Source organism: Xenopus tropicalis, chromosome 3 (genome assembly GCF_000004195.4).
Source record: "Xenopus tropicalis strain Nigerian chromosome 3, UCB_Xtro_10.0, whole genome shotgun sequence".
In the NCBI taxonomy this organism is placed as follows: Eukaryota; Metazoa; Chordata; class Amphibia; order Anura; family Pipidae; genus Xenopus; species Xenopus tropicalis.
Window position 1 is genome coordinate 77,096,330 of NC_030679.2, and position 26,321 is coordinate 77,122,650.

Consider the following 26,321-nt stretch of genomic DNA (forward strand, 5'->3'; position numbering starts at 1 on the left):
CAATTCTCTCTGCAGCAGCCACGTTTTAAATCTTTCGCAATTCTAACGTGAATAATAATGACACCCTGCTGAATGAATGGCTATAAGTTAAAGGGGAATGCTTTTTTTTTTTTTTAAGTCCTTCATGAAAGAAAATCGATTCCAAGCAATGTTCTAATGTACATGAGTAGTTTTAGAGTTGTAAATGTGTTTGTAATTTGATGCACTGTTTGTCCTTTTCTGGTCTGACTTTTGCAACAACGTACCAAGAGCCAGCTCTTACCTAGCTCTTACCCAGCTCTTACCTAGCTCTTACCCAGCTCTTACCTAGCTCTTACCCAGCTCTTACCCAGCTCTTACCTAGCTCTTACCCAGCCATTACCTCAATACTTTCCATGCTTATTCAAGCAGCTGGCTTTTGCAATGCAGAAAACATAAACATGAAAAAAAAGTACTGGTCCGTTTTTGACTTCCTAATCAATAGCCTAAGTACTGTTTTCAGTTGCAATTATATTGCATTTAAATTTGTAATTAAGGAAATATGGGGAAAGTTGAATAGGCCTTTTTACAAAAAACAACAGGCGGAGCTCTGAGGAAACTGCCTTTAGTTTTTATAGTCTGCGGTAGGCAAATTAGATTGAGAGTGCTACTGAAGCAGGGCTGTGATGTGCTGGAACTATATCAGGGATGGTTTAAGGCTGTGGCCCCCAAAACCACAGGAGGCCTTGGGGCTAAAACATATAAAAGTACAACAAATTTTTAAGGAATATGTAAAGCCTACAATGTAAATCAGTTGGGAACATCTCCCCCACCCAAATGGCATCATTTGTACTACATATATCCCCTCCCACCCGGTGGCCATTTTTCTTACATACTCAGATACATTTAAATCTGCAAACAGCATACACACACAGACCCTTATTCAGCGTACATCTCCTTGTAGATTGTAAGCTCTTTTAGGCAGGGCCCTCTTCACCTCTTGTATCAGTTATTGATTGCTTTATATGTTACTCTGTATGTCCAATGTATGTAACCCACTTATTGTACAGCGCTGCGGAATATGTTGGCGCTTTATACATAAATGTTAATGTAATGTACATTTAATCAAGAATACAGGCACAACTGTCTGATAAAAGTTCTGCTTTGTTTGAGCACTGTAATGGTAAAGCTAAGCTCAGGAGAAAGAAATTCAAGCAGACAGCTAGAGCTGAGTTTCTATGGGAATCAGCAATGCCATCTCTTTACTGGCTGCTAGACTGGAGGGTGTGTTTAGTAATATGAGCTTAGATCAACTGAGCATGCCCACAAGCCAGAAGAAAATTCCTGAGGGAGGGAGCCAAGTGGGTTACAGGAGGAGAAGGAAATCTAAGTGATTAAGGGGAAGCTGCAGCCTTACTATTAACCTCTGGGCAACCAGAGTGGCAGGTATTGAAAGATTTCAAAGAGGCTGTTCACTAATTAATTTTTTTTGTGGGGGGGTTTACATCTGTAGATCATTTTCTTAGTATATACATCTCCATTATCCAATTATTAGGCCCATCAGCTGTTGTTGGACTGCAACTTTCGGGACAGGACTAAATTTTACTGTTAGTTTGTGGCCTCCATCCATTTATTTAAAACTTTTTGTTCAGTAGCTTTCCACAGGCAGTGGTTTAAATGACAGGGTCTGAATAGAAAGAGAAGTAATATAAGTAAAAACAACAAAAATGCAACCCTTATAAAACAGTACTTTTTTGGAAGCTGGGTCAGCGACCCCAATCTGACAGCTGGAAAGTGGTAATAGACAAATAATTAAAAAAACCTATAAAAAATGAAGACTAATTGAATCAGAAATGCAAATCAAGTTGTGTTACATTCTGTGTAACCATATTTTATGGATCTTACCTGATTTTTGACTACTAATGGAAACTCAAGAACAATATCTGCTTATGAGTGATACTAATGCTTAGGGCAGCTTTCATTTTTCTTGTATAAATCAACCTTGGCAAACCGAATCTGACATATGCAGGCATCAGGAAGCAAGACACTGCTCACATCTGCTTCAGACATGCCAATACCATGACAAAAATAAAATAAAAAACAGATCATGCCCTATTCCTATGCCGCAACTTGCATTAGCATGTTTACAACTGTTTATTCTGTTTGTTTACAGCAAATAAGCCTGGTGCTTTCTGTGCTCATGGCCCAGGTGTGGACATGAGCACATAAAATGTGTTGTATGTTTGATCAGGCAGTGCTGGATCCCCGTTCTTTAAATAAATCAGGGTCTCTCACTTACACCTAATTGTCATCCTATTGATTAACAACACCAGACTCTGATTTTAATTTCAAATTCTATGATAATCCTAAGGATTCACTTACTTATGGCGCATGCAGATTTGTTATTGGATCTTTTTTTTTTCCCAATAAATACATGATTTAATATAACAGTTTTGTTTAATTTGTTTCACTAGGTTTTCGTCATCTACTTTTAGGGCTTGTTTGAAAATCAGATGATGTTTTAGGTCAGATTCATATAAAAATCAAAAAACTTTAAAGGGTTCACAAACTTTCAAGCACCACTGTATATAGCCACTGTATGTTTCCCTACCAGTGACTTGCACTTTAGCTCGTGGGAAGGAAACTAGGGATGTTTTATCGTGGGCAACCAAAGTCCCATGTTTCATTGCCCTAAAAGCAGTGGACAGGAAACACTTGTTGCATGAGATTGAGCTTCCATATTGAAAGTTGTTAAATTCAGCAGACAGAATAGTACCAGTGCCTCTAAAGTGGGGTCCCCAGCCTTTTTTTTTTTTTTCTACTAATGAGCTACACTCGAGTGATAAGTGTTGGTGAGCCACACAAGCATGAAAAATGTTCTTTGGGGAAGGCAAATAAGGACTGCGATTGGCTAGCATGTGGACTGCTAGCCTGCAGGAGGCTCTGCTTGAAGTAAAACTGTGTTCTCTATGCTTCCAAATCTTGACTCCAAGCCAGAAATTTAAAAGTGGCCACCTATTTTGAGGCCACTGGAAGCAACAACATCAACATCAAAAAGGGTGGTAAGCTTATGTTGCTCATGAGCCACTTGTTGGGAATCACTTCTCTATGGATAATGACACACATAGCTACTTAGTAGTAGCTACTTGATACGGCTACTAAACGCCAGAAAATACCCTGCCATAGACAATACTGAGAATTGCCTCTGATTAAACACACTGCTACTAATAACTCCATGTGTCTTCTCCCTAAAGCTGGCCATACACTGTAAGATCCGCTTGCTTGGTGAGGTCGCCAAGTAAGTGGATCTTCTCCTGATATTGGCTCATGTATGGCCACCTTAAGGGTTGTCGCAAGATTACTAGCTCCTTTAATCCCATTATATCCTGTGAAACATGACACTTTGTCACCCAAATTCGGTTTACATTTTATCAGGTCACCAGGATCTTATGAAGAAACAGCTCAAATGTTTTTGGGATGATACAAAATCTGTAATATAAAAAACTACAAAAGCTAATAAAAATCTGATTTGATAAATTGCATGGCTTCTTGTTTAGCCATGCTATGTTGTAATAATGTTGGAGTTCTTAGAAAACAACTGTGACAAAATTTGCACCTAACTCTGCTACTGTTCCGAAGAATTCAATTCTGATTAACTTTTCTGGGCTTGATATACACAGTTTATTAATAAAAATTCAACTAGCTTTGCAAAGGCTTTCAGATGATTAGCATATGTCCAATTTTGTATCAGAGTGCAAATATAAAATGACGAAGGTAAATTCTCAAATTAAAAAAATAAATGGTACTATAGAAAGTTTTCCACACATGCTAAAACAAGCTTTTTGGGGCAATGCTTCCTTAACAAACAACAATGATCTTTAAGGGTTCCAGCACTACAGACCTTTTTTTATCCAAATAACTGCAATGTTTAACCGATTTTTTTAGCTGTAAAAAAGGTTTTAATAAGGTTAAGACGTCTGGAGAAAACACTGCCTACAATATAAACATACTTCCTCTAGCATCTGCTTGTTCTGCTCTATTATATTGTATTACCACAGATATTAATGTTGAAAATGTTTCAAACTAAAATTTGAAGTATCACTTCAGAGGAATGTATTATAATTTCCATTTGTTTTTATTTTTGGGAATTTTTTTTAACTTCTGTCCTTCCTCTATTCCCCCAAGCTTTCAGGGAAACTCTAAAACAATGATAAAACTAAATGATAAACATGTCTTATATTTTAATCAATTCAAAACAAAATGTAAACGTCTAGCTAACCAAAGTAATTTGAATTATTTTAGAACAGTAAATGAAACTTATCATATAACAAATATGGTACATTATTTTGCAGTTTTTTTTTTTACAGAGAAAAGCCTTATATGTATAAAAAAAAATTAGGTTAAAATCTTACATGTTCTTTCGTCTCTGGTTTAACCTAGCTTACTACATAGTTACGTGCACACATTTGATAAAGAAAGAAATACAACTTTCATATAATAGTCAAAAGACCAATATATTATAGACAGTTTTTGGTCAAGTTTGCTTTAACATGTATTTTTGTGCACTGCAAATCTAACAAAACCAGCTCCCAAATTAAAAAGATTTTCAAAACCTATAGAATTTTTTTTAAACAATAAAATTGCTTATCACAGGTGCCAAAGGTGGCACTGAAATGACAGCAGTAAGTTCATAAGAAAATTTATCGAAGCCAGACAGTGTTCAGCTGGGTCTGGTTTTTGATGCTTGTATCCATTTTAAGAACTTCTCTGATAGCCATTGTTGCATACGTAGAAGGTGGCAAGGAGAATTCCATCTTCAGTGCTCTGTATTTTCCTTCTGTAGAATTAATGCAAAAAAAATGATTGTTAGGTTTTAATAATAATAAATAATAATAATAATGTTTGTTGGAAAACAACAAATGTTGTTGGGGGCCTGGGGGAGCAAAAATGAAACTAAACTTAAAAGATACTATGTCTAAAAGTCACTTCTTTATTGAATAAGCCACATCCAAGTCATGATAAACAATGCCCAGGTAAGTGTGCCTAACATTCCATGCTGTATAAATCTTAAAATTGAGGACTGCATTTCCTTAGGACTGGGAGACCTAATGTATGCAAATAGAGCAGTGTTCTTACAAAGACTTTGTTTCAGGCCAATTATTGCTACTACTCTATTAAAGTTGACAAGATTTGTTTGCTGCGATATTCATTGACTGAATTACCTGACTGAGTGTATTATATGCACTGACTAATCTGGACACTGGTGGGCAAATGTAAAACCCTCTTTTGTTCCTGTTTAACTATGCTGAGATTAATCTGCCAATGTTATTTGCACATGTATTTTATGTATCTGGGGCTGATTGGGTTTTTTTTGGATTTTTTTTACTATGCTGTGATTTATGCCTATTATATGTTGACTTTATCTAGTACCAATATATAGTAGCCTTTTGATGTGATAATGTGAAACTAATATACATAGCACTGTAGTGTCCACCATTTCCCATTATTAAAACTCAAGGAGGCTGTGTAATTAGACTTTTAGCATTTTAATCTGATTGTGTCATGCAGTTGAGCTTTTTTTTTTTTTAGAAAAAAAAGCATTTTGTTCTTTTTAACATGTGCCAAGCTGAAGGGTTCATCAAGGTGGATGTTAACTAAAGAGATTAAGCGGAATCCAACGCTACAGATTCTTTGAAGACTTATGTGTAAAGTCATACAAGAAAATGACAGGTTTGCACATTTGCATACTGCATATTAAACATTGCAGGTAAAATGCTTTAATACATAAATGACAGTTTAAGTGTACTTTTACCTGTTTTATATTCTGGAAGTGCCTTTCCTTCCAGTTTATCCAGATCTGTTTGAACTAGAGGTATTTTAGGGTCATCATATGATACAACTTCCCTGAAAAAATAACACAGCATTCTCTTCTGTAAAACAAGTACAATGCAGACACAGTATCCTAAAAATTACAAGTAGTTGTAGTCTTTAAGAATAAATTATTTTAAAAAGGTGGATAATAATCCAGTGTTATTTAAATGGGTCCTCCACCCAAAAACTATTTTGATGCATAATGAAAGACTATGTAATTCTAAGTAACTTTCCAACATGCATCAATAACAAACAAAAATGATTTTAAAAGTTATAATTTGTGTTAAAAGCAGTATTTGTCTAAAACATTTGCTGCATGGCTACATATCTGATTGCTATTATGGTACATTGTTTTTAGAAAGGGGCAAATTCCGCACCTCTTAGTATTGATATTGAGGCAACACTCTGTTGAAAGAAAAATTTTGAACTATAATTGTTTTTAGAGTCAGAACAGAGAAAAGAAAAGAACAAATACTGCTTTCAACTGATATTACTTTTAGAAATAACTTTAAAACCACTGAACATTTTTAATGAATGTATACAGGAATGTAGCTTATATATTTCTTTACTTATGCAAAATATCAGTTTTTTGGGTGGAGGACCCCTTTAAAAATGCACAGAATTCCCAATTCCTGTTTTCGTATAACTTTAATTGAGTCATCAAAAAAACACACATAAGATATAAACTTTATTATGATTATCATCATCACGTGTGCTCAAACAGACACATTAGTATAAGCATTACAAACCAGCTGACTTGTGGACGGATAACTATTTTCCTATAGGCTCCAGCTAATGAATAATCCTTAACTCTGTGCCTCATGTTTTTGATATCAAGATTGTCTGCTGCGAGAATTTCTTCATAAGCTGCAGCAACTGAAAAAAAAAGAACCAAATTAAATTAAAGGACATGTATAGCCTACATTTGCCTACAATGTATATCAGTTGGGCATGCCTCCCCCACCCAAATGGCATAATTTGTACTGCATATATCCCCTCCGCTTGCCAGAATCATCACATTTTCCTAAAGCAAATAGCAGCTTTCACCCGATGGACATTTTTCCTCTGATACATAATCAGTTACATTTATATCTGCAAGCAGCATACACACACACACACAGAACCTTATTCAGCATACATTTCATCAAGAATACAGTCTCACACAGGCAGAACTGTCTATGATAAAAGTTCTCCTTTGTTTGAGCTGAGCTTAGGAGAGTTGGTTGGGAGAAAAAAATTGAGTTTCTATTGGAACCAGCAATGCTATCTCTACATTGGCTGCTAGACTGGGTGGCGTGTTTAGTAATTTGAGCTTAGAACAACTGAGCATGCCCACAAGCCAACAGCCAAGTGGGGTTGAGTGGGTTACAGGAGGAGAAGCAAATCTAAGTAATTAAGGAGATATTGCAGCCTTACTATTAACCTCTGGACACCCATAGTGGCAGGTATTGAAAGATTTCAAAGAGGCCGTTCACTGATTAAAGTTGTGTGTGTGGGGTTTACATGTCCTTTAAATCAAAACAAATTAACTGTGAAGAAATTAATAGAAACTTGCTATCACTTTTTTATGAAGACTACACAAAAAGTGTTCAACAAATGACACCACTGTTGAATATATGGAGTTATCTTATAGGCCAGCAGGCACACTTGGTGGCAGCCATCTTCTGTGGCACAATGCACAGGTATCTCGGGTCACTTTTCATCTTGCTCATCACCAATTATTTTCCAGTTTGATATAAGCAGTTCTTGTAAGAGCAGACTACATCTTATAAAGCAAGTACAGCATCAGATCCTGAGTGTGGACAACAATGAATCCTACAGCTTGTTGTGATTGGTCTCACCTCTGTCAATTCAGGGCACTTTTAGAACCTTCCCTGTGGCATGTAAATGCTGAAAAAAGTCCCCTGCTTGCCCTGAGCCTAATATTACAAATTGTTTTTTAGGTCATTTCTTTTTGAGACACACCTACTAGGTGTAAACACTGATACTGGGGTGAGAGGCTTATTTCACTAATAAGGATATTTAAGTCTAAAACAAGGCTTTTTCAAATGCAAATACATATACTTAACTTATATAACATATCTTGTTCTGTTATTTGCATAAGCACCACCATAAATAAAAAACGAACTGGAAATAAGGGTTTATCAATAAAACAAAGTCAAATGTCTGTGTCCTGTATTCTTATACATATTGTCAGATGAAGCAATGTAAGTGTTCTACAACACAGGCACACGTTACAAAAAAAAATAACTTCCTTTTCCACTATGGGTTAACAAACTGGACATCCCAGTAGATGGTGAAACCCAGCCCGAATGGCAATTAGTTTTTGTTATGTGGTGAACACTTATCTGCTGCCCTAGATATGCTTCAGGTGATAGTATGACCACTGATATTTTAGGAGAAAAGTGAGCCCTGATCTAACTTTGTATTACAGAATGGGGCTAGAACCCAATTTTCTCTGAAAAACATAATACACTAATACTAATGCAGGATAATTTTCTCGTTACTGGCTGAATTTGAAGCAAAATTAATGTGTTTTTTAAATTGACACAGGATAGTTGAAGGTTACAGAAGGTTAAAGGAAAGAAATACTCACCCTTGTGCTTAGGGTAGATTACATCAAAGCCTGGCAATGGCATTACTATGTCGTTAATTGTATAACTATCAACATTGCCCTCTTCTACTGGAACAGCAGTGTCTAAAAGAGAACATGAAGACAGACTGACTAGGTGTACAACAGGGGGCATTTATGACAATATATTTTGCAGTTCCTGCAAAGGGAGAAAAAAAAAAAAAGACAGTTGAAGGATTGTCTACACAACCCATATCAGCAATCATGGGGTTATCTTTAATTCTGAGCCAAAGGACCATTCATAAAACTGCTCCACTGATTAATACCAATGGTTTTAAACTGGCATGCTTTAGGCAAGAATCAATATGGGCAGCTCACTCAGGTCTCCAATAATGCTCTGTCTGTACAGTGGCTCTGTAATAATTTTCTAGCTACATGACACTGAGAATTTGTGTGTGATTTATTAAAACAAGGAAAAATATTACCTCCTTTGAGCACTAGGTCTCCGGGAACAACTTTGAGTCCATACTCCTCAATCCTCTTGCTTACCATGTTATTCCAAACATAACTCTGATAACTGTGGATATACATTAAACGGTTGTTCCTTGGGATCTAAATAATATAAAGAAAAAAATCAATCTCAGCATCTTGATTCTAGGCCTAGATAAATATTTTTGGTAAAGAAATGCCCTTTGCTCTGTGCTCATATCAGGGTGATGTGCGGACCAAAACACTGAAGGTGCTCTTTGCTTTGAATCTATTCCATGGAGAGTAACTGGCCAAAACACTCACAGTGCTTTGGTCACACTCTCCTTGCTATTTTACTATTCTATACCCACTTTGAAAATCAGCATAGCTTCAATCATGGCTTGGTGTGTTTTCAACATCAGGATATGGGCCTTATTAGGTGTCACAAAGGCCTAAATACAGCCATACATGCCCAGATTAGGTTAGACAGCCTTACTGCAGGACTTTCTGGGCATGTAGGTACACAACAAATATCTATGGGTATTGTGCTAGTAAAGCACATGTAACATGTATTTCATTGGGGGCTGATAAATCCCCAGTGAAATAGATCACTAAGCGTTTACCTGGGCTGGTGCTCCTGTGAGGAAAAAAACGGGCACTGGCCCATAATACATTTGTTCTCCTATCCTTTAAAAATGTATATATATTCATATATATTCATATACATAGATAGATTTGTATAAGTATAAATGTGTGTATGTATGAATATGCATGTGCACTGAGGTTGTTTTGGAAGAGTTGAACTTGATGAACTTTGAGCTTTTCTTCAACCCAACTTTCATATAACAAATCCTTGCAGACAATGATTGACTGCTAGGGGAAACTGGGAGCTACAACTTGGCAACAGCTGGGATGCAATAGGATAGACATTAAAAATAAACTATGATCCTACAATGTTTATCAGCCGATAGTTTATAAAACATTTCACAGTGTTTCACATCAACATGTAGCAAATGCAAATAATTAGTGGAACCTATTTGTAAAGATTAAGATATAATATTAGACTCACTATGCCAAATGCAGAAACTATGTTTTTGAGACCATACATTGAAAGTCCCCGCAGTAGCTGACCTTCCACACATCTCTTAACAGGTAATTTTCTAAGAGCAGCCTCTGGATCTTTGGTTTTAGCCCACTCTTCTCTGCACTGAACCAGATATCCTTTTTCCGCTTTTGAAACATTGAAAACAAATATCATTATCTCTGTAACGGTTTTATTTTTGCATGAAAAACAGAAGGGAGCAATTAGGAAAGCAAGTTTATGACTGCAAACACCAATATTATAGAATTGCATTTTCTAGGTAAGGTGGAGCATCCTTCTATTTTTTTTTCAAAGTTTAGACGACTGAACTGAGGTCCAACAAGATGCAGCAAGACAATCTTTTTCCCACTGTAGTGAAGAGCACCTCGGCATAACAATGAACTGTGTTGAGATACGTTGTACAAATTAAAACCTGCTCCATCTGCATATGTAAGACTTCGTTTTCTACTTTAATTCACTGACAGAGGCACTAAGGTTTGCTGGCCCCCCATTTATTAAATAAAAAATAATTGCCCAGAATAGGGGCTTGTTTTGGTGAGGGACAATACACGGAATGGCGATAGCTACACATGATAAGACTGCATTTACAGTGATCCTCTAGGCAAAACGCCAGGGCCAAATGATCTAATTTAGCCTACACGTACCCCGACATCGCCCACCCATAGGTAGGGGTAAAGGGTGAAGATCTGCTCGCTTGGGGATCTCGCCAAGCGAGCGAATTTTAACGTGTAGGGGGACCTTAACAGAACACAGGTACACACAAACATATCTGGGAGCAGATATTCTTTGTTTTTGCATTTATAAAGCATCAGGAACCCTTAGGCAAGCTTTAGTTAATTTTTGTTTTCAACATTTCATTTGTATGGGCTTAAACTAGAGAATAATTTGAATCACCTCCTCATCATCTGTAACACCATTAGCATATTAAATATTACAGAAGCAAAATTAAAGGTTAAGAAAATAAAGCTCTGCATACCTCCAGGCCTTGGTTTTAATATTAAATCTACCATCTCATTCCAGTTACTCTGAAGAATAGCCCTACAACGCAACAATGGTTTGAAGTTACAATTTTTGTCAAAAAAAAAAAAGCAAAGGAAATAGTACAACAGCTCAAGGTATTCAAACTCCATTTTGAAACTACTGCCTTATATGCCAGTATTTCTAAAATACATACTTTTTCACATAATTCTAATTTATTACATTAATTTTGTTTACTGTTAACAGAGGCCTGAAGCAAAAGTACAGTCATAGCAAACATTGGGCTTGAAACCCTTAGTGAAAGATCTGAGTAATAATGGCTACCTCTTTAGAGGATTACTGCAATCATATGATTACCCCACTCTTATTATAACATATTAATTTACTAAGCTTTGAGGTTATGGTTATTCACTCAATGAGCAAATCTTCAGGCAGAATTCTTTATTAAAAGTTTTATTGGAGTACCATAATCGCGGATTATAATAGAAGAGAAAAGCTCTTTCCTGTCACTACACACACACAGGACAGATATGCCTTTTCTTCTTTGATGTTTTTACAAAGTGTGTGACATCAGCATAACTTTCATTATATTTATAGTGTTTATATGTTCATTGCATCAATTTAATTTGAATGAAGTCCTCCTTATCCCTTAAACAGGCATTGCTAAAACAGTACAGGTATAGGACCCATTATCCAGAATGCTCAGGACCTGGTGTTTTCCGGATAAGGGCTCCAATAAGGATTGATTATATCTTAGTTGGGATCAAGCAAAAGGTACTGTTTTATTATTACAGAGAAAAAGGAAACCATTTTTAAAAATGTAAATTATTTGATTAAAATGGAGTCTATGGGAGATGGCCTTTCCGTAATTTTCTGGATAATGGGTTTCCCATACCTGTACTAAAGCAGCAACAGTGTAAAAATTTTTAATAAGCAATGAAATTAAAGTCAATTTATTTTTTTTTTGTCTAGTGAAACAGTGGCCAGCACTGTATTTATAGTTTACCCAGGCGCTCAAATAATGATGCCCCTATACAGAATAAATGTATTGGCCCTGCCCCTTATAATTCCACACATAACATGATTTCATTCATAAAAATTAAAAAATCAGTCAGCAGAAACAGTTTGATAAATATTAAAATGGAGAGGAACACCACGACCACACATTTAGGGTTAGTTTTTGTATTGTGGATACTGAACTCTGGATGCACTAAACAAGCAGATCACGAAGTAGCACCTTGTACAATGGCTATTTTGCAACCTGATAATATTGAATTATAATATAATAGCTGACAGTTTAAAAGCCTATTGATGAGTCTTGTGATATATGGTAAATTTAACTTATACCGGTTACACAGATGGTACATCTTAATTAAGGGGGGCATCCCTTGTAATATGTTTGTACTTTTTGTATTTTTATAGTGCTGTTTTGAGTATTGCCAAATAAGGGACACAAAATAAATGGACTTTCAGCCAGCTTAATAGTAATATAATTTTGGTAACAGCATGCGCAATAATACACCACTGTTCTATTTTTTTCATTACTAGCATTTCTTAAATTATTGAAGACCTGGGATTATACTTGTGCCAACTGTCTTAAATATTTGGTGGTGCTCTATATTAAAGCTGACTGGTGCAGCAACTGGGCTTTGGCCAGGAGTGAGATGAAGGGAGAGCCCGTGGACAGCTGTGGAATCGAACAATATCTCTGCCCAGTCGCGCCCTGTTATGTGCATGTCTGAGCTGCTAAACTGTGGTGCAATGCAGGTCATTCTGTGATGACAGAAATATATAGCTTCTTGTCCACAGAACAGTTAATGTGTCATGTACATATCACATCTCCTGTCACCAGATCTGGTTGTCCCTTAAAGCAGCAGATCCCTGTGTGAGCAGGAGGTGCTGACACACCACAGCTCAGTGATCAGAAGGCAGACAGAATCAATTATTCATGATTCTGCCTGATCTTGCAAAGAAATACAATCAAAGAATATGTATTTGGAGTGCCTTTCATCAGAAATATAATTGGTTGCTCTTTTTTAGTTTAGAGCTCTTATAAAGTAAACAAAATATATAATAGATTTTTTAAATACAACCCTAAATGAAATTGCAAGTTCTGTCTCAATATTGCAAACACTTTTGACAATATTCTTAAAATATAGAATATTTTTTGCTTCTATTAAAAAATCTGGGTAGGAATATAATTGAATACCTTCCAACTTGGTAAGTAGGCACAGCTGTGGTTCCAAATCTCTGCATTCCATAGTAATTTATAAATCCAATATCCCTAAGAGAAGTCATGGCTTGCACAATTTGTTCACTTGTCCCAGTGACATTTCTATAACAAGATCATATTTAGAATTAAGCAAAAAGTATCTGAGAAACACAGCATGCAAATAACAGTGGATTTAAGCATAATCCGTATAGGTGTACAAATGCTGGCGAAGAAAACTCCATGTGTGTCATGGCCCTTACTATTACCTTTAATAAGATAAAAAAAAAAAAGAAGAAGATAAAGAGCAGAGAACCCTCAAAATGACAGTGCTCCATCTGCAAGGCATTATTAGCATAGGTATCTGTTAAACTGATTATGTCGGGCCAAATAGATTAAGGAAACCATAATAATTATGCTAGCTTTGTATTTTGGGAAACCTGGCTGAATTTGAAGTAGATGTACTGATGGCATACTTTATTTATACTTGCCCGAGCTTTCCTGCTCATGCAATAAATAGAAAAAATGTTTGAAAGATTATTTATTTATAAACTAAGTTGGTATGCCAAAGGCATAAAATAAATTAAAAACATTTCTAGTAGATTTGTCAACTGGATTTGCTGAATAATCATTAAAACTCTTCCTATTTATCCAGTGAAATATTTTCAAAAATTACTCAGGAAGTCCATTTGCTTCAGATTTATCATTGCTACATACTATCTATCAGGGGTGCCCAAACTTTTTTTACTCACAAGCCACAAAAAAAAGTAAAAAGAGCAACACAAGCATCATAAAAGTTATTGGAGGTGCCAAATGAGGGCTATAAGGTAGCCTCTATGCACACTATCAGCTTACAGGAGGCTTTATTTGGCAGTAAATCTTGCTTTTATTCAACCAAAATTTGCCACCAATTTAGGACTTCAAAAATAACTACCTGCTTTGGGGGGCACTAAAAGCAGCATCCAAGGGGTTGGTGAGCAACATGTTGCCCCCGAGCCACTGGTTGGGGATTACTGCTATAAATCAGTACTCTAATAACTGAAAACCATCATAGACTACAGACCATTATAAACTACAATGTAAAAGAAACTCCTGTCATAAAAATATTGTATATGTAGCTAAAAAAAAAAAAATATATATATATATATATATATACTTCCTATAATGTTATTAACAAAGCAGGGCAAAACCTTTATATTACATACTACCTACCTTAACACCACAGTAAAATGATTTCCTTGAAGTTCACCTAATTTCAGTGGATTTTTTTGGTAACTGAAGTTTCCCAATTTGAAATTCATCAAGCACTTGTTTAGATGAGCTAGCCTCTGTGCTGTAATTCTATTAAAAAAAAAAAAAAATATATATATATAATTGTTGAAATGCTTTTTAAAACGATGTATATAGTTATGTATAAATACACATACTGTAAACACACACACACATATAGGCAATATATTATACAGGTACAGGTATAGGACCCGTTATCCAGAATGCTCGGGACCAAGGGTGTTCCGGATAAGGGGTCTTTCCGTAATTTGGATCTCCATACCTTAAGTCTGCTAAAAAATCAATAAAACATTAATTAACCCCAATAGGATTGTTTTGCATCCAATAAGGATTATTTATACTTAGTTGGGATCAATTACAAGGTACTGTTTTATTACTACAGAGAAAAAGGAAGTCAGTTTTAAAATTCTGACTTATTTGATTAAAATGGAGTCTATGGGAGACGGGCTTTCCTTAATTTGGAGCTTTCTGGATAACGGGCTTCCGGATAAGGGATCCGATACCTGTATTAGATCAATTATCTAGAATGCTCGGGACCAGAGGTTTTCCAGATAACAGATCTTTATGTAATTTGGATCATCAGACCTTAAATCTACGAAAAATAATTTAAGCATGAAATAAACCTAATAGTACTGTTTTGCAACCGATATAGATTTATGCAGCTTAGTTACCATCAAGTACAAGGTAGTATTTTATTACTACAGAGAAAAAGGAAATAATTTGTAAAAAGTATAATTATTTGTTTATAATAGGCACCTACACAGCAACATAATATGTAGATTGCTTTGTATTCTAATTGATAAAGTAGACATGCAGATAATATGCAATTTGCTATAATTTTGATTGAATGATATGCAAGGCAAGATGCAACACTTGAACAAATAAATACTAAGATATTTAACTATATAAAATTTACCTTGTAGAACCTAAAAGCAGTCTAGATTATATCTATGCACAGAACTGGTAGAAAAAATACACTAACAAAAAAAGAGAACATAGGTTATTTTAATGAAAAATTTATCTCAGAAAGATATATATCACTTACTTAAGAACTGCAATTTCTTGAACAGTGATAGCCCTTTTATCTTTGGTGCCCATATAGGAAAATATATTTGGCTTGATTCTGTTACAAAATAAAACAAAATAAGGACATCAACTTACTTATTCTACATAACATGTTTGAATTTCATGGTTAGTGTTGCATATTTGTACTTTGTAGGAAGTAGATGCATTAAACATTTATTAGAACATGTAACCCCATTTTCAAATAAGCTGGGACACTGTAAAATGTAAATAAAGAATGGGATGATTTGAAAATAATTGAAACCCTTCACTTAAATTTTGTATAGTACAAAGGCAACATTCTAAATGCTGAGAAATTTTGACTTTTTCTTAAAAATATATGCTTATTTTAAATTTGACGCCAGGGCTGTGGAGTCGGAGGCAATTTTGGGTACCTGGAGTCGGAGTTGGCAAAAAATGAACCGACTCCAATTCCTACTAAATTTAAATGGGAATAAAAAAAAAAAAATAAAGCAAGTTTAAATGTCTCAATTCACAAACAGTCATAATTAATTACTTCTCTGCTATAAGAATAAAGCCCAATGCACGCAGTGCATAAACAAACACGTTGAGTGACCATGAAGCATGCTTTTCATTGACTGTATGAATGTATAAAATACATTAGCATATTAAAAACAGAGGAGTCGGAGCCGTGGAGTCGGAAGTATCAGAAACTGAGGAGTCGGAGAATCTATCTACCGACTCCACAGCCCTGTTTGACGCCAGCAACACAGTTTCCAAACAATTGGCATGGGGCAACAAAAGCCTGGAAAAGTTGCTTAATGCTAAAAATAGCACCCCAGAAAGCCAGGGTCTTTCAGAAGATGGGGAGAGCAACTATTGCAATAATTTAAGCAAAACATTTTTTTCAACTTAAGCTTGCATCCAGGTTATCAGCAGAAAGTTCAAAAGTCAGCATTATCATGATTATTATTATTTTACATGACATGGTAACTTGCACATCTAAGTAAGCATAATTAATGCGGAACTAAATACAACATATACATTCAGGAAAGAGCTTGCATATTTTAGCCAACCAAACTGCATTCTGCACGTATTACAACTGCATGGCTCTGTAGTAAGAGAGTAATGGTGCTCAACTTGCCCCCTGCCTGCAGCTCAGACCTGTCTGAACACATTATTTTGGGATTCGGGCAAACCCCAAATTCAGCTCAAGAGATTCAGGTGAATGACTAAACTGAATCCTAATTTCAAGTGAAAATTAGACTACGAAGGGGGTTTAAAGACAACTGTGCAGAGCAAAAAACTTTCAACTTCCATATTCATGTAACAAAACCTCACGTAATTTTAAGTATTCAGTTCAGCCCGGAACTTGGATTTGGCCGAATCCACTGCTGAAAAGGGCCGAATCCTGGTCATAATTTATGCTAAGTAGAGCATTCTGTAAGACACTATACCTTTGTCTCATACCTTTGTTTAGTTGTGCCAACAAAATATTCAGGCGCACCAAAATGCAATAAAATCAAATTACATTAAAATGTATATATTTAAATCACTGAAATCACTGAAAATTTATTAATGTATAGAATTATATTTCCTTAATTAAACAAGATTTTTTCATTTCCATCCCCTTTAAACAAAATGATTCTCTTATATAGGCCAGGCACCTTTCTATTATATTTCAAGGACAAGTCAACCCCAAAAATATTTTTTCCTAATAAAAGAAAACATAATTCTAAGCAAGTTTCCAGTATCATTAGTGCTTTAAAAGTTATTTGAAAATGTAATTGCTATTGAAAGCAGAATTTGCTGAATTCCTGGTTGTTACTTTTTAAACAATGTTTTAAGTGCAGGTCTGTAAAACCTGCTGGTATTAGGTACCGTATTTTCCGGCGTACAAGACGACCCCCAACTTTTGCAGTTAAAATATCCTCAATATCCCCCCCCGCAGCCTCCTAAAGCTCGTACTCCCCAACATCATCCAGCTAGCCCTAGCATCCTCCCCAACATCATCCAGCTCCCCCTAGCGTCCTCCCCAACATGCTCCAGCTCCCCCCAACATCCTCCCCCACATACTTCAGCTCCCCCCCAGTGTCTACGCCGGGTACTTGCTTGCAGGGCCCCTCAGCGTCGTCCTCCACCACCCCTCCCGCTCGCCTGCTGCATCCGGCTGATTCATCCGGCTTTAAAGGGAACGGCTTTATCTACCACCCCTCACGCTCGCCTGCTGCTTCCCCCGGCTGCTTAGGTTGCGCCCCGTGCGTGCTGACGTGACGCGTATGCACGGGGCGCAACCAATAAAATTAACCGCTGACCACCAATGAGCCTGTAATGCTTAAAAGGGGTCAGCGGTTAAATTTATTGGTTGCGCCCCGTGCATACGCATCACGTCAGCGCGCACGGGGCGCAACCTAAGCAGCAGGCAAGCGGGAGGGGTGGTGGATAAAGCCGGATGAATCAGCCGGACGCAGCAGGCGAGCGGGAGGCGTGGTGGAGGACACTGGGGGGCCCTGCAAGCAAGTACCCGGCGTATAAGACGACCCCCGACTTTAACCCAGATTTTTCTGGGTTAAAAAGTCGTCTTATACGCCGGAAAATACGGTAAATTGTTTCAAACGCCAGAGCAACCAGGGCAGAGAATAGAAAGGACAGGCAGACACTCCTTTTAATATCAGTTATATATACAAATAACTCAAAAACCATTACAAATATGTAATGAATGTATATGGCAAAATTGCTTAAGTTAAAAAAAAAAATTAAGTTTTCCTTTATTAGGCAAAAAATTATTTCTGGGGTTAACATGTCCTTTAATACATAGCAAAATGACACCAGGGACTTACAGCACTGTATTAGTCTACAGTAGATTGTGCATCTTGTGTAGATATAAGATCTATGCAAGGCACTTTTATTTAAAAAAAAAAAAAAAAAAAAATACTAATACCCCCCCCTAAAAAAACAGCCCATTGTTATTTCACAATTAAAATCATATGCATTAAGTACCTGAACCAACACTTTCTCAAACTTTTTTCTGCTTTATTAATGAAGTTGGTACACAGTCAGATTTCAGTAATTCCTCTAGAACTTGAAATTCCAACAACACAGAATTCTAGAGACGACTCAATGGAGAAAATACAAAGAAACACTAACCTTAAAAATTTTGAGAGCACGTTAATGGCATCCATGGTGTCTTTGTTTTCCTTGTATAAAACAAAATGGCAGTAGCTTCCTCTGGCTTTTGGCCAGGAATGCTTCCGTGGATCTTTAACAAAGGGAAAAATAAATAATTTTGCTACCTGTGCAAACAACTTTATATAATAAGCAAAAAATTATCTTGTGGAACCTGCACACTATGTGGAAAAACAACATTATACAAATAAGGTTTTAAAAAACCTCAGCTATAGTACATAATTCTTATAAGCTTCACCGAAAAACAAGGTAGGTTAAATTTAGTAATGAAGAATTTTTTTTTCACTTGTGCGTTGTCAATTAAAAAGGACAGTTGGCCATTCATTTAATTTGTTTGGTGTATGAAATGCCAACTTTGCTTACCTGTGGGTGATCTGACCTCTGTCCAGTGTATAGCATAAAGAGCACAAGAAAGTAATGTTTAATTTCTACAAACTTGTGGAATTGGAGGGTTAACAAAAAGTATTAAAAGTATTTAAAGTTGGCATGCAAAAAAAGATAGAGCCATGGTCACATGATTGTTTCATTCTTGGGACTGATGGCATCCAACAAATGTGTAGCAGGTCAGAATGGGCTAAGGGGGTGGCAACAGATTGTGATCAAATGGTACAGTTTTAAAAGAATCAACCAGTACTTATTAGAAGCCATTAGAGAATGAGAGCAAAAAAAACGTGGACATTTGTCATTTGGAACACACAATACTCTAAGCTCTGCTATAATACAAAAACATTTGGGAAACAAACCCTAGGCTATGTTTGTACTTGCTTGTCATGCTACTTTGCTGGGTCTATGAAATAATCAGATGACTGTTCAAAACTGTTTAAAATAATAATATCACCCACCTAAGGTGGGCATATTGGGTGAAAGATTAGCTAATATTTCTCCCTGAAATGCCCATCTTACCATGTATGGCCCATTTTACTCAGGCCAAACAATGGCTTGAGGCCATTTGAACTATAAGAAATAAACATTATGTTGCAGTCTACGTCAGAGTGAAAAATGAAAAAACACTTGCAAACACTAACAAATGCAGCCTCTACTGGATTTTGTATTACCCTTTAACCTTTCCTTTAACCCTAAAAGATGGAAATGTATTTATCTCCCTCTGTCAAATGCAAGCATGCACCTAAAAATAGGAGACATTTGTAAGTATGGGATTTTTTTTTTTTTTTTTTAATACAGAATTTTTAGTAGACAAAGGGTATAAAATTCCAAATTAAGAAAACCCCCAGATCCTAAATATTTAAATATTAAATAAATCCCAACAGGATTTCCACCAAATACTGATTTATGCAGCTTAAATAAAATCAAGTACAAGGTTCTTTGCTTTTGATGGAGAGAAGGGAAAAAAAAAAATATTTTTTAAAAATTAGAATTATTTGCTTAAAATTAAGCAAGAAGTACTATACAGTACTTCACATGATCATGAAACTGCACAAGCAAACCAGGAACGAAACACCTCCAATTTAACAGCACAACTCCAGTCCTAACATATTATACCTAATTTGAGTGCAATAAGCTAACCATTTGCTAAATGCTTATCTGGCAACCTTCAATGGCATTTTTATGCTTGTGTGACTCCCCTACACTTTTTACATTTGAGTGTGGCGCAAGGGTACACAAAAAAAAAAGTTTGAGGACCATTGATCTAAAACATATTAAATGTTAATATAAAAGTCAAGTTTAACTAATAAATAAGTCTACTAATATAGCATTCCAGAGTACCACAAGATAAATGCATTTTGACAAAAAAGTTCTTTCTATTAGATACCAAAAAAAACAAAAACATAATATAGTAAGTTTACTACAACCCTTTCCATTTCTACATGGTGAAAACCCATTTATTGTGCAAGTTTTGGTAAGATATGTTGCTATAAACCAACTGGCCAAACCTAAACTACTTATCGATTAATTTTTACACACAGGAGGATTATATGCAGCAAAAAAGGCAGGAAGTAATATAGTTCACTGGCTAGGAACACAGGGCACTTTCTGCTGCGGTGCTCAGTGCATCAATAATTTTATGGTGAACATTTAAAAATTATCTAACCTCCTAAGTCATATAATGTATTAAAATAAGTTTATAACAACAAAGCATTCCTAGCAAAAAATGTTTGTGGCCAGATTGCAGATTAAAGGGGACATATACCATAAATTTTTACAATGCACTAAACCATGTAAAATAATGTAAAATAAAAGTAAGTGCTTTTATTTTAGTGAATATGCATAGGATTGGTGGGGCTTAGCGATGTCACAGGCAGTCCTTTCCTGCTCTACTTGCTCCTCACCACCCCCACAGCAGCACAAGCAGAGACACACAGAAGGAGGGAGGGGTTTTCCCTTGCTACTGTTGAGTAAAGCCTGTCAGTCAGTGCTGTGACCACTTCCTGTGACCACTTCCTGTGGGAAACTGAAGCGACACTCCCATGTTTCATTTGGCTCAGGCTTCTAACTGGAGAGGTTGTGTATTCAGCTATCATATAATGACAGTTTTAGGAGGTAAAATGCTTTCAAAACATCTTTCTTTCTGCATCATTTCACATTTTGAGGGAGGATGAATATTATAACTGAATATGAACTTTAAATAAAATGTCTCCTTTAAACAGAAATACCCATTAAATTTTGAACTGGAAATATTTTCATAGAAAATAAATATAGCCTTATTGTAATAGAATTCAATCTTATCAGGACACATTTAGAAAAATCAAATACAATAAAGTAAAAAGTTATACAAGTAACAAAGAGCAAATACCATTTGTGGCACAGTCAAGGGAGTGAAGCAATTCAATGGCAATCCAGAAATAAGGTAATGTTACCAGCATGCATGCATAACATGTCATGCTTGAGGCATGCAGACAGGTGTGCTGTTAGGCAAAGCCAACTAAGTTGGAAATTGCGGCAACCAGTTACTATGAACAGGTTGGATAATATAACAGCTTCATAGCCCAAAACACTAATAGTACAAGACTAACTTCTAGACATAAACTGCATGCAAGTAACTTCATATTCTACAATACATGCATTTAAAAGGGGAACTAAATGACCACATTTTGTATCAGAATTACAAACTACAGCTGTATTTCTGAATACCATGCATAGTGTTTATTGTTTGGTTTTCTGTTTATGTTTGCTAAATAAATAAGCCCCTGCATAGTTTAAACAAGTGTCTTTGCAGGTGCACTTAGCTGCAAGTCACTAAACTCCAAATGCCATCTCTAAGGAAATGTGGTAGTTATTGTATGTTACAATAAAAGGATAAAAGAATTAAAGGAACACCAAAAAATTGAGTGCGTTTAAAGTAATTAAAATATAATGTACTGCTGCCCTGCACTGGTACAACTAGTGTGTTTGCTTCAGAAACCTTACTATAGTTTATACAAACAAGCTTCTATAAAGCAATGGCTACAGAGCATTTATATGAAGTATAGTAAAGTTTCTGAAGCAAAAACATCAGTTATATTATATATATATATATATATATACATATATAATTTTTTTTTTTTTTTAATATACAGTGCAGGACAACAGTATTGCCATTTTTTTTAAACACTTTCATTTTTAGATGTTACTGTTCCTTCTAGGCATTGTAACACATTTTGTTACCAAAAAAAATTGAGAACAATTTCAACAGGATCCTTGTATTGCAATTACTGACAATTGTTGTTTATTTGTTATGATACACAGAAGCAAATACTGCATTCCTCTTCTTTGTAATATTCATAATAAACAGAAATCTGAGAATTCCTGGCTTATTTTCTCCATGTTTTTAACTCAGAAAATACATTGTTAAAATTACACATGGCCAATTGGTTGTGCTTTAATTACAACTTAAAAGCTACTTCTGTTAAAAAGACCAATATTCTTGATCTTACAAGTGCAACTTTTGCATCTTCCCTAGAGAATGACTGGTGGTCCAAGCCAGACCAAATTTCTTACTGCAGAAACTGCTGTTTAATGAACTGTAAGCTGAGGTTTCGGAGACATGCAATGTGGATTGGGTAGAAAAATGTAACCTAATTTAAAATTAACATACAACAGTTATAAAGTGGGCAGTAAAATTACAATAGTTCCTCAGAATTTTTTTTTTCTTTAAAGACACTACTTTGACAAAATTTATAAGAAATGTATGTGGAATGAAGTCTAGCAAAGTATAGAAAAGAACTATAGTGCAGATTATGCTGCTCCCTGAAAACAGTGTGCTGTTTTTTTTTACATGCAGCTTTTGCATATCGACACAAGGCAAATATAACTAGGAATTGTGTTGTACCAACAATGTTTTCCTGGTCACTGCCATCAAGGATTAGAGGGAAGCAAAATAACTTACTTGATAAGGCTTTCTTCCCAGCAGCATGGTAAGCTATGATGTATTTCTTTCCTTCCCTTTCCTCTGTTTTAGTCTCAAGCCCTGGAAACAGACCCTTCACAGCTTGGTGGATATATGTTCTCTTTTCTTTAGTGTCTTCAACAACCTGTTGATCAAAGCAGTCCCACAGCTTTAAACAAGATCCATTAGGTTGGTTGCCCACTTATACATATTATCTAATCATACCTGAAAACAATTGTAAATGAGGGCTTTAAGATTTTGCAAGATGAAATCTTTATAGATGGGTATCTCTGTGAAAGTATTGCAAATTCTGAATTAGGTTAATCTATCTATGCGCCTCCTGGTGCTGTTCTCCCCAGAGGTTTTTTTTTTTGCCATGTGGATCACCTGTCATTTTTTCATGGCCATCCAGCTCTGCTCCTATCTGCACCTTATTAAAGGAGAAGGAAAGGCTAATAAAGAGTTAATCTCAAGCTGCAAGCATACCTTCAGTTGTCTCAATAGTGCCCTTAAGTCTCCCCATATTTCTCCAATTCAGATGATCAGAAGCCAAACAGGAAGAAAAAACGCTGAGCAGTGTAAAGAAAGTTCCCATAATGCCTTGCTCCTGCACAGACACCCAGACCAAGTGAACATGCTCAGTTAGTTAGAATATGAGTCAGCTTCCTGCTGATTGGCTCAGATCCACATTCCTAAGGGGGGGGGAGTGAGTTCCTAGCATTCTTGAGGGAGGGGGGAGCGGGAGAGGGGAGAGAGCAGAAAGCGGAGTGTCTCTGGCACATGAATTACAGACACAAAAATCTTTTCACAGAGAAGTCAGTGCAGCGTTTCTGTGAGTGCTTATGGCTGTATTTACATAGACCTTTTTAAAGCTTACTTAGTTTTTACCTTTCTTTCTGCTTTAACATTAATAGAATAATTACAAAAACAGATAGGACTGTATGCTGTATTTGCTGATGTGCATGGTCCTAGGCCTTCATAGACAAAGTTTTCTGTTAAATTCTGTGCTTTTATCAAAGTTTTGTAAGGTCTGAATAAGATTATGAATCGCCCTTGTAGCCCTATTAATATAGTTCTCATTTCCCTTGCAGGTTGTAGCTGGATCAAAGCTACAGTCAGCTTGTAGACGGTGTCTATCTAGTCAGTAACAGCATTTCTACAGCACACCCTCTGTGTGGAATTGCCATTGGTGAGAACAAAATATTTATTTCAATGTAAAATATACCCTCAAACAATGTAGGTCTCTATATTGTGATGTGCGGGCTAGGCCGAAACCTGCAAGTTGGCATTCACACATTTTTTGCAGCCATGGGCAGGTTCGGGCTAAACTTTACCATGTCCCTCAGGTCACTCAGGAGGAAATGATCACTCAGGAGGAAATTCATAAGAGACTTGAACATGTAAAGGTAAACAAAGGTCCAGGACCGGATGGGATTCATCCCAGGGTATTAAATGAGCTGAGCGCTGTGATTGCCAAGCCTCTTCACATAATTTTTCAGGATTCGTTGAGGTTTGGCATGGTGCCGAGAGACTGGCGGATTGCTAATGTGGTGCAGTTATTTAAAAAGGGATCTCGTTCTCAGCCTGAAAACTATAGGCCTGTTAGTCTGACATCAGTAGTAGGAAAGCTTCTGGAAGGGGTAATAAGGGATAGGATAGTAGAATACATTGCAGTTCACAATACTATTAGTTTGTGCCAGCATGGTTTTATGCGTAACAGATCTTGCCAGACTAATTTAGTTGCCTTTTATGAGGAGGTGAGCAGGAACCTTGATGCTGGAATGGCAGTTGATGTCATCTACTTAGATTTTGCTAAAGCGTTTGATACAGTACCTCACAGAAGGTTAATGATCAAATTGAGGAATATTGGCCTAGAACATAATATTTGTAATTGGATAGAGAACTGGCTGAAGGATAGAGTACAAAGAGTGGTGGTAAATAGAACATTTTCTAATTGGGCCAGTGTGGTTAGTGGAGTACCGCAGGGGTCAGTCCTTGGTCCTTTGCTTTTTAACTTGTTTATTAATGACCTGGAGGTGGGCATAGAGAGTACTGTTTCTATTTTTGCTGATGACACTAAATTGTGCAAAACTATAAGTTCCATGCAGGATGCTGCCGCTTTGCAGAGCGATTTGACAAAATTGGAAAACTGGGCAGCAAACTGGAAAATGAGGTTCAATGTTGACAAGTGCAAAGTTATGCACTTTGGTAGAAATAATATAAACGCAAACTATCTACTGAATAGTAGTGTGTTGGGGGCATCCTTAATGGAGAAGGATCTAGGGGTTTTTGTAGATCACAAGTTGTCCAATTCCAGGCAGTGTCATTCTGTGGCTACTACAGCAAATAAAGTGCTGTCTTGTATAAAAAAGGGCATTGACTCAAGGGATGAGAACATATTTTTGCCTCTTTATAGGTCCCTGGTAAGGCCTCACCTTGAGTATGCAGTGCAGTTTTGGGCTCCAGTCCTTAAGAAGGATATTAATGAGCTGGAGAGAGTGCAGAGACGTGCAACTAAACTGGTAAAGGGGATGGAAGATTTAAGCTATGAGGTTAGACGGTTAGCTCTGCCTGCCCTATGGTGCCTGTGTGTGCCATGCTCTGCCTGCCCTATGGTGCCTGTGTGTGCCATGCTCTGCCTGCCCTATGGTGCCTGTGTGTGCCATACAATGTACATACAATTGTACATACAATGACACAATGCTGCCACTGCTCCTACAGTCTGAGGGTTGAACAGGTGAACAATGTGGGGCTTAGTCTGAGCCTGAGGTGTGAACAATGCAGGGGGTGAACAGTACAGAGGATTACATGTTTAAACAATACAGGTGGGTTTACAGCCTGAAGGAGGTGTGAGCAATGCAGGGGGCCAGTTAATCTAAGTACTGATGCCATTTAAATCTTACACAAAGGTAAGCCATCAAAGCAGCCAGATAGGTGGGGGGGCCACACAGGGGGGAGGGGGATCGCCAGTTGGACAGCCCTGGTATATAGGATTTCCCGCTGTTTCTGCAGGAAAAGGTGATGTACAGTGTTAGCCAGTCAAAAATGTTTACAGGGTAACCCTTTTGAAATAAAAAATAACAAAAGTGGTATAAAGGTGATACCTTTATTGGCTAACTAAGATAACCATAGCAAGGTTTCAGAACATTTTAGTTCCTTTTTTAAGTTGATTACAATGAAGCTGTGGTGCTCTCTGATATATATACAACATTCAGCTCATAGATCAAATACCCAGAAAAAAGAATATCTGTGTGGAAGGTGTTAACAAAGTCATATAAACGGGGGGGGGGGGGGGGGGGGGGGGCTGCAAGGGACAAACAGATACAAATAGATAAGGTAC

General features: G+C 36.6%; 1 protein-coding gene across 3 annotated transcripts in view; it reads right to left on the minus strand.

Moving 5' to 3' along the window:
• Positions 1-3,894: 3,894 nt before the first annotated feature.
• The window catches only part of pus7 (pseudouridine synthase 7), a 32,109-nt gene continuing 9,682 nt past the window's right edge, over positions 3,895-26,321 (minus strand). For 2 of the 3 annotated variants that reach the window (XM_012959052.3, XM_012959053.3), the window contains exons 5-16: positions 22,982-23,126; positions 18,619-18,730; positions 15,494-15,571; positions 14,371-14,499; positions 13,159-13,284; positions 10,948-11,009; positions 9,939-10,099; positions 8,887-9,013; positions 8,426-8,527; positions 6,579-6,705; positions 5,771-5,862; positions 3,895-4,795 (exon numbers count right to left, since the gene is read on the minus strand). In XM_012959052.3, the coding sequence (XP_012814506.1) occupies positions 4,659-4,795; positions 5,771-5,862; positions 6,579-6,705; positions 8,426-8,527; positions 8,887-9,013; positions 9,939-10,099; positions 10,948-11,009; positions 13,159-13,284; positions 14,371-14,499; positions 15,494-15,571; positions 18,619-18,730; positions 22,982-23,126 (1,398 nt within the window). In that variant the 3' untranslated portion in view covers positions 3,895-4,658. 3 annotated transcript variants of the gene reach the window in all.